The 10805-nt window shown below is 41.3% G+C and overlaps 1 protein-coding gene across 4 annotated transcripts in view; it reads right to left on the minus strand.

The window, feature by feature from the left end:
- Positions 1-3464: 3464 nt before the first annotated feature.
- LOC138047279 (centromere protein J-like) overlaps positions 3465-10805 on the minus strand; it is a 31645-nt gene continuing 24304 nt past the window's right edge. For all 4 annotated transcript variants that reach the window (XM_068894042.1, XM_068894044.1, XM_068894043.1 and 1 more), the window contains exons 19-23: positions 9697-9868; positions 8553-8693; positions 7206-7279; positions 4729-4924; positions 3465-4418 (exon numbers count right to left, since the gene is read on the minus strand). In XM_068894042.1, the coding sequence (XP_068750143.1) occupies positions 4281-4418; positions 4729-4924; positions 7206-7279; positions 8553-8693; positions 9697-9868 (721 nt within the window). In that variant the 3' untranslated portion in view covers positions 3465-4280. The remainder of the gene's footprint in view (positions 4419-4728; positions 4925-7205; positions 7280-8552; positions 8694-9696; positions 9869-10805) is intronic.

Genomic DNA, 10805 nt, shown 5'->3' on the forward strand with positions numbered 1-10805 from the left:
ATGTGACAGTTTGAGTACAGCGAAAGTGAAATTGAAAGTTTCAGAAGTCTCTTGAATTTGGGGTTTTGCAAAGTTATAGAGGTTGGAGTTTTAAATAAGCAGAGAGAAGACTTGTTGAAGCCTTAAAAATAACTGTGTCAGTTTAATCAAGCAAGTAATGAATATAGTAATTTTGGGGTTTCTCGAAAGTGAGAAAATCAACTTAAGTACATTTATAAGTACAGAAACCCCTGATTCAAATTGCGCAAGAGCGCAAGTACCCTGCGAGCAGAGTCTCTTTCAATCTTCCTACTTAGTAGATATGTCGGGAAGAGGAAAGTGACTTTCCTCTTCCCGACATATCTAGGAAGATCGAAAGAAACCCTGCTCGCAGGATAGAGCGGAAGATGAAATTCTTTGGCATGTCTCGAGACCCTCCAGTGAGCTTAGACTGGCAAATATCATCATGCATGGACGAGTTCCTGGAAACACTCGGAGGGCTACCACGGCGAAGTTGGATATCAGATATCAGTGATTAGTAAAATCCAACTAGTGGTCTATTATCAATGCTGCGTTCTGATTGGTTGAGCTACTAGTAGGCTATTTGTTATAGCCCGCTAGTAGCGAAAAGCGCCGGCTTTGAAAACCAAAACAACAATTAAAGTCTAGCTTTAACTAGCGAAAGATGTTTTGTCTCGATATTTTTTTGACCAACTAGTTGGATTTTACTAAAACAATTATTCCTCTCGCCCTCATGGCCTCTGAGTCAATAGCCCATTCGGCCTTCGGCCTCATGGGCTATTGACTCATAGCCCATTCGGGCTCGAGGAATAATTGTTAATTAGTATCACCCAACTAGTGGACTAATGCAAATCCTGCATTTTAATTGGCTACGCTACTAGAGGACTATTAGTAAAAGTCCTCGAGTACCGAAAAGCGTGACGCTTTCTTCCGTTTTATTCCCAAATAAGCATTTCTTCAACTTGCATTTGCTAACTTTATTAGTGCATTTCCTGTCCGACTAGTTGGGTGATACTAAAACAATTATAACCCTTCGCCCTGAAGGGCCACGGGTCAATAGCCCATTCAGCTTCGCCTCATGGGCTATTGACTCGTAGCCCTTGCGGGCTACGGGTCTAATTGTTAAATGGACACGGAGTACGCCATCGCAAGCTATTAGGCCCGCTAAGAAGAGAAACTTGAGAATAATTCATCATCAGAGTGCGTCTCTGGATCCTGGGAGATCTTTGGCGTTAAGAAGACGTTTATTAAGGTGATTCCTTAGTAATAGAAGCTGTCGTAAGATTTTCTTTAAACTTTTCTCGATTGTTCCTAGGCTCTATTACCAGCCGCTGTTTCGGGAAATGAGCCAGCGCTCACTCCCGAAATCTCGGCTGGACGCGTGAGGTGAGCCATCGTTAATCTCCGCCAATCAGAAACTCGCCTGCACAAATCCGTCTGGCATAAATTATATGTTTTGGCTGCGAAGGTATTCTTTGACCCGGCCTGTTCGAGGTTTACAGTGCTTTAAGGTAGGAAACATCCAAGATTGCGACAACGAAAAGTGTTCGAGAAGCTGGAGAATGGGAATTGTGTCGTTTTCTACCGCCTGAGTTCGCAAACTTCACTGATTTTCCAGATGGCGCCAAGGTCAAAATACGGCTTTCAAATCCATTGCTATTGCAATTTTCTCCTCATACTTCGCTAATGTAAGAGCAAGTAAAATTCCTCAAGATCAATTGAAAGTACTGCTGAGTGTATTGCTGGCAAAACGAGGGGGCCGATGAGGTCGATTGAGAGCTAAAGCAGCCGAAGATTTCGTTGATGATTCGCCGGTTGAATTCAAACTCACATCGATCATTTAACCACAAACTCAAGCTCGTATCATCTGGAAACTTCGCACAGACGTTTTAAGCATTGTTATGTAATTTCTGTTTTCTTAAAATCAGTGTTTTTGGGATGTCTAATGCTATTTCCCCGCAACTATTAACTTCGCATAAATTATATTTTGAATTTACGTCACAGACACAATTTATCGCTCACGCGTCCAGCCGTCTCTTCTCGGGGAGGATACCCGAACTCGAGTGAGCGGCGGAAATCGAGCCTAGATTGTTCCCTACATCATGGTGACTCGAAATGTGCAATTAAAAAAATAGGTCACCAAGCTCGTTTGCGAGATATAACTTGCTCAAGTTACTCATTTAATCATTGCGACTCCATCTATCAAGGACAAGTTTGTTCCATCGGTTCAGGCTACGTTTTGCAGGAACAGGAAGCACAGCTTTGACGTAATTCTTGAAATAACAAAACAGGTGAATTGTATTTCTCAAAAGTAATAATTTAATGTTTGTTTTATGGCACAGGCACACGTCTTCAAAAGCCACTGACTACAAATATTCCTCGAGTGCATGATCTCGAGGAGACAATTTTGTGTCCACAAGTGATGGCTACGCATACTTTTTTTCTTGTAACATTTTCTTCTGACGTAAAATTTTTAATTTTTTTTTGCAGCGCAAAGAGGATGAGTAAGATAATAAAATTATGCCACAAAAAAGATGGGTAACCAACCTCGTTTAGGAGAAAACAGAAAGCAAACCAAGCTCGACCCCTCGACAACACGTTTCCCCGATAGCGCGGTTTAACTTTCACTGTCGGACTGAAACGTTCTTTAGCATCATTAAGGCTATCACTCGACTTTTTGTTTTGCGAGGAGTCTAAAAAGCTTCTTGCTTTGCTCTTTACTGCTGTGCTCTGAAAACGGCCATTCTCCTTTCTAGCGAGCTTTCCTGCACGAAAGGTCGCCATTTTGAAATTTTTTGGCCACATTTGAGATATCAATATTCACACATGGCTACGAGTCTTAATTAGTTGAGGGAATCCGGGATTGACCTAGAAAATTTTCTTTGGTAAGGTTTCATCACTGGGAACAATGCTGTAATTTCCGTAAGGGCCTCTACTTTTTCTCAAAAAAGCACTCGCTCTTTACAAGAGGATGCCTCAAGTTCGGCCTTGTAAAGATTTTAGACCAGCCAACTTTGATTTTCTAATGCGTTGTTCGTTGGCCTGCGAATTCAGCCGAGTCCCATCGCCCTGGCCGCTTGCAGCATTCGTGCCATTCTCGTCACCAGAGCCTAGGATCGATCTGGGAAACTCTATGTCACGGTAGAACATGCACCGTAGCGTTCTTATAGCCAAAAATTGGCTATTTGAACCTTGCGACGCCTTCCCACTCTTCGTGCTAACATGATTGCACCAGTTAGAGACGCTTTTGATTGTTCTTCACGAAAATCAATGAGAAGACACTTTCTTTCAGGGTTCCCCAGAGCTCTTTTCTCCCTCAGTCAAGAGAAGAAATTGCGTTCGGGCGACAGACTCTCGCCCGAACACTGCAAGCGGCCGGAGCGATGTGAATCGGCTGTATTCGCAGGCTAGTTATTCTTACGCATGCAGGCCAACTTATCACGTCTGACTTACAAGAGCGCGTATTCAAGAAGACGTGGTTTAATGACTACTCCCAACAATTAACGAATGCAATTTACAAAGTCACGATTGAAGACCCTTTCTGTAGCACCGTCCTTAGTCCCACTGGAACAGAGACTTATCAATGCTTAGACTCCAATGTGTCTCACTTATCACAGAGTCAATGTAAAAGATCTGAAGAATGAGTTCCAGGCGTTCAAGCACCTGTTTCGTGATCTACATAGCGTATAATTTGTGCTGCTGTTTCCATTCCGGTCACTCTTCCGATTAATCTCATTTGATAACCACGGCTTTCCGTGAAATTATATTATTACGAGTTTTCAACTCTTTTTCCAGGAAACATGCTGGAGAGGCGAAATACTGAACAGTGTGAAAAAGGCAATCCATCGTGCGAAAATTGCATCGCGCAAAGGCATGCGACTTACATGCGAGAACGTCTTTCCCGCCTTGTCTCGCAGGACCAAAATTAGATGCGCTTGGTGACACGCGAGGGACGCGCAACCATTTGCGATGTCGTCCTGAATGAAGAGCTTGCGGGAAACTATCAGTAAGTTTCATAAATTTGTGCTCATGACTCGTTCGAGAATAAGTTTCGGTCTGTATCTTCAGAACAAACTTATGAGAGATGGGACGAGTTCAGCATCAACTCTGAGTTGAGCGGGTCGTGATAATATTTTGTACCCATGCAGGCCCTGACGGTTGAGTTACAGGTGGAGAGAGCAATAAATACTACGGTTTTGCTCTTCATCTCGTTTCATCAAAGTCTGTGGAGTGTCTTCCATTTTCGCCTGTAATATTTTCCTCCCACGGGGTAGCTACTGTCATCTCACTTCATTCGACGAATCCACCAATACTCTGCCATCTCGATCCTTGACCCGCACCCGTCCCGTTGAATAACAGGTTTGAGTCCGACCGTCGGGATAAACTGTCTTCACTGTTCCATCTGGGTACTCTCTTTTCTGATCAAGAGCAAACAAAAAGTCTGGTATCATTATAGTACAAGTATCTGATAAACGAGAACATCAAGCGGCCTTGTTTGAAAGCAGCAATGAAAGACAAAAAGTTTGGGAAAAAATAAAAAGGAGAAAAGTTAATGGCTCCACAGCATTGGAACTTTCAGGAGACAAGCAGATCTGTCAGTGACTTGAAATTAAGGCGCAACACTAAAATAAAATAATAAAACTGTGTTGTTTTATGGAGAAGCAATGTGGCATTGTCCTATCGTACATGCGCGACCTCTCGATCTTTCATGGTGCAACGTCTACCTACTTTGTAATATTTGGTGTGCGTTTCTCTTTGTCCATTTGGGAACTCGATGGTTCTCTCTCCATCTTTGTTGACTTTCTGTATTGTTCCGTCACTGAACACACATTCCTCTGCGCCATTTGGGTGCAAGTACTTTATGGTCTCATCAGGAAAAGTTATCTCCTTTGTGCCGTCTGGATAGTGTTTCTCGATTTGTTTGCTGAATACAAGGGAACAACAGTGGATCGCTTTTAATAATATGTTAGAGCGACTTTCATATGACCTTGCAAAATAAAATTAAAAACAGAGCGTAAACAAAAATGCGAAACAGTTCATTGGCTTATCGAACAAAAACAAATGAGCGCAAATTTTCATTGGCTTAGCGGAAGCAGATGTAAACAGTGTCATCTCTCCATGGAACTTTTTGGAAAGCGATCGGCATTTCGCTTTAACGTCATTGGATAAATGCAGTAATGTGATTGAGCAATCGAACTGTTTACTGCCCATATTAGGAGTTTCCTAGGCGGGAATAAGAAGCTTTTAGTCTTGCCAAACATGGGTCCGTGAAATATACGAGACATTATTCATGAAGCAAATGTGAAGTGAGGGTCAGAAAACAAAATAAGCCGGTCACGGAGTGCAACACTGTGACGTGTATGAAAACATTCTGGTGCTGCGAGAGCCCAAAGGATGGAGCTGCAGCTGGCAAGAGTGGCCAGAAACTAATGCGCTGATCAACTCGAAACTTCAACATCCCCCCACCCCACCCCGAGCAAACCTCGGGAATTTGAACTTTTGAAGAATGGAACGTTCAAATTCCCGCCCCCGCGGGCCAAAATGGTGTTCAAATGCCCTACTAAAGAACAGTCGTTGTCGGCTCCTGTCGTCTTAATAACGACCTTTTGAAGACCTTTTTTAATAATAATAATAATAATAATAATAATAATAATAATAATAATAATAATAACTTAAAAACTTATATAGCGCATGCTTCATGACAGAATGATCGTATGCGCTTAACATGGATTAAAATACCAATAAAATTTATCAGTTCATATAAGCTAAGAATATGTTCATAAATAGATTTGTAAGTTAACTTAAGATTAATCACATGAATTCAAAGTGCCAATAAAATTGTTAATTCCTGTCAACTAAAAATATGCTAATTTAAAATAATAAGTTTTAAGTTGACTCTTAAAATTGTTAATTGTGGTGGCTTTCCTAATGAAGGAAGGAAGTGAATTCCAAACGTGAGGGGCAGCCATACTAAAAGAACGGTCACCAAGTGTAGAATAAGACTTACGTAAAGGAAAATTTAAAAGTAATTCGTTGCCAGATCGCAAAGAGTAATTTTTTTGTAAGCCAATAGCTCACAAATGCTATATCTCTCCCTTTAAACTCTTCCATCTCGTCGAAAAACGTGTTTTATAGCTGTTAGCAACTTCGGCGCCAAATAAAAATCATTTGAAACCTGACACTTCCGGTTCAATTTTCCCCACCCCACGCAGGCAAGGGTCAAATTCCCCACACCCCGGGCACAGAAGATAATCAAATGCCCGGGGTTTGCCCGGGGGGGGGGGGGGGAATGTTGAAGTTTCGATTTGATCGGCGCATAACAGTCATTGACCAGCGGAGCAGAGACAATGGTTTGCAGTTCACTAATGAGATAAAAAGTAGTTTAAGAAACGACGACGGATACGGCAACGAAAATGAGACTTCAAAATACAACATTCCGTTGTCGTTAGTTCGTGGTGGGTTGGCAAGAGCGGATTTTCAAGTAAAGCCACATAATGACGATTCACTGCTGCGTGCTTGCGTTGTTATCATTTTGTAAGAGTATGGCAAGGAAATGTACTAAAACGCGTGTCGCACGTGCAGCACTATTACTTTTCCTCTTCAACCATAAACACTTAATGACTGGTCCCGAGGGAAAAAGTTCATTTTGTTTCCCGAGAATCTCAATGTTTCCCCGAGGCACCAGTCATTAAGTGATCTGTTATACAGCACAGAAAGAAAAACGTGCAATGGCAATAACAACGGCGGTCGTCGGTCAACATTCGCGGGTAACAATACACTGTTACCCTCTGACGTCATAGATTTTGCACTGTTGCCAGCTCAGAGACTTTTGGCGGGAAACAGTTTTATTGTTAGATGTCATGTGACCTCGAAGTAACCAATGAGAGCGGGCATTGTTGGGGAAAATTTTCAGCTATATAACAAATAAGGTTATTACTCTCTGGAGTTGGCTTTGGTTGCATAGGCCATCACATAACATGTGAAGAGGCGAAAGACGAGTCTGCTTCACAATGGTCCGTTATTGGGTGATATCAAACGTCAACATGCAAGGGCGTCTCAGACAATTGCTAACAGCCCCCACTTAAATTTTTTTGTCAAATTGGGTACGAGTTCAATGCTTTTAAACCCGTGTTCCTAACAGAAAAAAGTGCTCCCACCCAATGTACCCTCATCCAAAAACGAAAGCATTTAAGCATTACACAAACCTAGGAAACTGTAGCACCTCCAAACCGTCAGGGTAAGTTGTATGTGTTGTCTGAGCTTCGGAATAGTAGTAAATCTGACAAAAGAGAAAACAGAAGAGAATCAGTCGAACAGAATAAACAGAGTAAAAACAGCAAAAAGCAGTAAAGTTTGCGATAAAGCTCACAGTTCCCGCTGCGCGTGCAGCTCCACAATTGAACTATTCAAACTCGCACTTTCAACAGCTTTATTTGGTTTGACTTCCAAAAAAAAAAAAAGAACACACAACCAGTAGCACTTAATACGAAGACCCAAAAGGGCGGGTGCGAACGGAACGCGAGCTCCCATGCGAGGCACTCCCCTATATTAAAAAGTAGATAAATTAATTAATAAATGAATAAAAAGAAGGTTTTTATAATAGTGGTTTTAAGAAAAAAAATACTGGGTAAAACGCATTCCACTGCTGATGACAAAAGGAGACGATATTGAAATATTGAACTTTACTAGGATGATCAATTCTTTGAATTTTTGGCGATTTTTTTAATTTTTTTTACCCATTAATACCGAATGCGCCCCCAGTTGACAAGTAAAATTGTCTGGTGTCAGACAGAGATAAGTCTCACTCTCAGGTGTGGGGAAGGGATAAACGCTACATCCAAACATAAAAAAGTCAATGTCAGAATGGAGTTAAGAACCTGGGTCCTGTATCGGTGGTTGTTTTAAAACAATATAGCTTGATTTTATCAGCAGAGCTAATAGCAGTTAAGGGCGCTCCGTAGGAAAAAAATTAAAAAGCCGATGTTCTCCCTGCTTTAGCTTTGCGCAACAGCTAATTCGCTCTGACGAAGTGCGAAAGCGCGAAACCTTAAAAGCCTCGAAGGCGTGAAAACAATTTGAAGTTTGAATCAATTTCCATCCTCCTCATCCTTAGCTACGCGCCACTTCCATCAATCCAAAGGCGTTTGGTAGTCATTGAAGTAAGATCATATGCAGGGCTGGCGCAGTGGTGAGAGCACTCGCCTCCCACCAATGTGGCCCGGGTTCGATTCCCATACTCGGCGTCATTCGCGGGTTGAGTTTGTTGGTTCTCTACTCTGCACCGAGAGGTTTTTCTCCGGGTATTCCGGTTTTCTTTTCTCCTCAAAAACCAACATTTGATTTGATTTTATTTGCGTTAAATTAACCGCAGTAAAAAATATTTATAAGCTGACGTTTTTAGCGTTAACCCTTCGCCTTCACCAAACTTTCTTCACACACTAACCCCTGGCAACCAGAAAATGTGAAATTGCCTCTTACTTTCTCATCAAAAATCGTCAAGTACTCAATAACGTGCTTTAAAACTAATTTAGAAATGGACGTCTCTTTAATACCACTCTTTGATCCGGCATTATCTGCTTGACATCACCGTTAAAGAAGGCAACAATGACAGTTTTGCCATCAGCGCTAATTTCTTTTCTTGTCCCGTTTGCGAATGATATTACACGAGAGCCATCACTGTTGACTTTTTCAACCTAAAAGTAGATCAAAGAGAATTTGTTTCACTGGTTTTCCATGGGAAGATCTTAGTTTGAATATTTGGAAGATGGCCCCTTTAGTATACGTATTGTATAGAGCATGTGGGAATAATGTAGTCTCGAGGCGATATGGAGTTTAATACCCCTTTCACACCAAGTCTCAAACATTTTTAGTCAAACCGGGTTTCAAAGTGTTTTCTTTTCAAATCATGTATACTGTCGATTACATCTTTAGTACAAATCAAAGCATGTATTGACACCCGAATCTCATGTAAAAGCCAGTCTTTCATTTTTCTGTGAGTTACTTTCATTTTGTTAAACCCACTAGCAGTTTAATTAAACATGTCTTGTTGGCGGGAATGGGGTCGAAGAAACGATGATGTGGCTACGATAACGACAGCGCCGCAAAACAATAATATCATTGGTTAAAAGAAAAAAAAACGTGCTGCACGTGCAGCACGCATTTTAGCGTTATACGTCACTCTGCACATGATAACAACGACGTGAAATCACCAGACTTGACGTTTTGACTCACGACAACGTGAGCATTAGCGAAAACGTTGCCATTCACTCCCCAGTCGAGATTAGCCGCAAGGGTGAGCCAACATTGCTTTAATCTACTCTCAAAATTCAATCTGTTTTCTTGGGTCGTGTCGTACCTCATTGAACGGGGTTCAGGATTGGGCAAAAGAAAAATAGAACGAACAAAGATGGCAATGGATTTAGCACAGATAACAATAGGAAGTACGGCACTATACAGCCAATGAGATATAGTGTTCAACAAGAGGTATGACCCTACGCGTTTTCTTCGATAACTAAACCGATACCGAATAAGAATAGGTGTGAACGTCTTCCGCAACACAAGGCGAACTCATTTATTTGATGGAGTGTAACGAGGATAGACACTGAAGACCATTATATAAACGGAAAGCGCGTAACGCCGCACCCATGCTCTCTCCTCTTTCCGGAAAGGTAAAGCACTGGAAAAAAGATTTCTTACCTTCCCGTCTGAATGCATTATTTCTCGTTGGTCTTGCTTCTCTGTTCGTTCACTAGGACTTGCCTCATCAACCGAACTGCTACACAATGGAGGACTTTCGTCCTGGAAATGAACGTTTCTTTTACCTCTAGATCTATCGCTACCATCTGGTGTCTTGCTCCTTTGCCTTGGGCTATTGTATCAAAATGGAGACGGATGTATTACAAGTTATAATTTATAAAATAATTAAGATGGTCAATGGCTGTGTTTAGATGAGAGTATGTAAACACGGTTGTGACATCACACAAAGTTTAATTGGCTATGTGTTGTCAGACGCGCGTTTTGATTGGCTGGTAGGAAATATGAGCGTGTATCAAGAAAATGTGTTTCAATCAAGAAGTAAAAAAACGAGCATTTTCCTCCATTTGTCGAATGATTTTAAAAGCAATAGAGGACTTTTTTCTGTGTTTACATAGCCTCATCTGAACACTCGGAAAGTTGGGAGAATTCTCGACAGTTGCGCAAACCGTAGACTGTGTCTCGGGTTTGCATAACTGTCTTGAATTCTCCCAACTCCCCCTCGTGTTTAGATGAGGCTATGTAAACACGGAAAAAGTCTCTGTACTAAATCATTAAGCAATAGAAGTTCTATTGCTTAATGATTTAGAACACATCATCTCTGATTTATTAAAAATACTTACCTCCAGTGAGAACTTAACTGATCAGAGTAAAAGGTAATAGAAAAATAGATTTTAAAAATATATGTACGCGGCATGGCTTTACGGTGGCTTGAACTCGTTTCTCGTTCAAGGTTAAATATTCTTTTGAGTTTTACGTTTGAAAGCGAGGCCAAGAGGACCAATTTGCAATCAAACAAAATAATAATAAAATGGCGGCCATTTTGGAATAAGGTCTATGTCTTATGATTAAAAACTGAACAAAGCATATCTGATTTGCAGCGTTTTCATTGGCTCGCCGGACACAGGCTATCAGTTCATATACCTGCTGTACCTAATATGGTCAAGGAACGCGTCAGCAATAAAGCGAGCTGAAAACATTTTTGCAGCTCTGAGAAAAAATGGCCGACAAAAACCGTTTTGGATCGAAATTGTTGGAAGCAGAAATCGATG

This window comes from Montipora capricornis, chromosome 4, assembly GCF_036669925.1.
Source record: "Montipora capricornis isolate CH-2021 chromosome 4, ASM3666992v2, whole genome shotgun sequence".
Classification (NCBI taxonomy): domain Eukaryota; kingdom Metazoa; phylum Cnidaria; class Anthozoa; order Scleractinia; family Acroporidae; genus Montipora; species Montipora capricornis.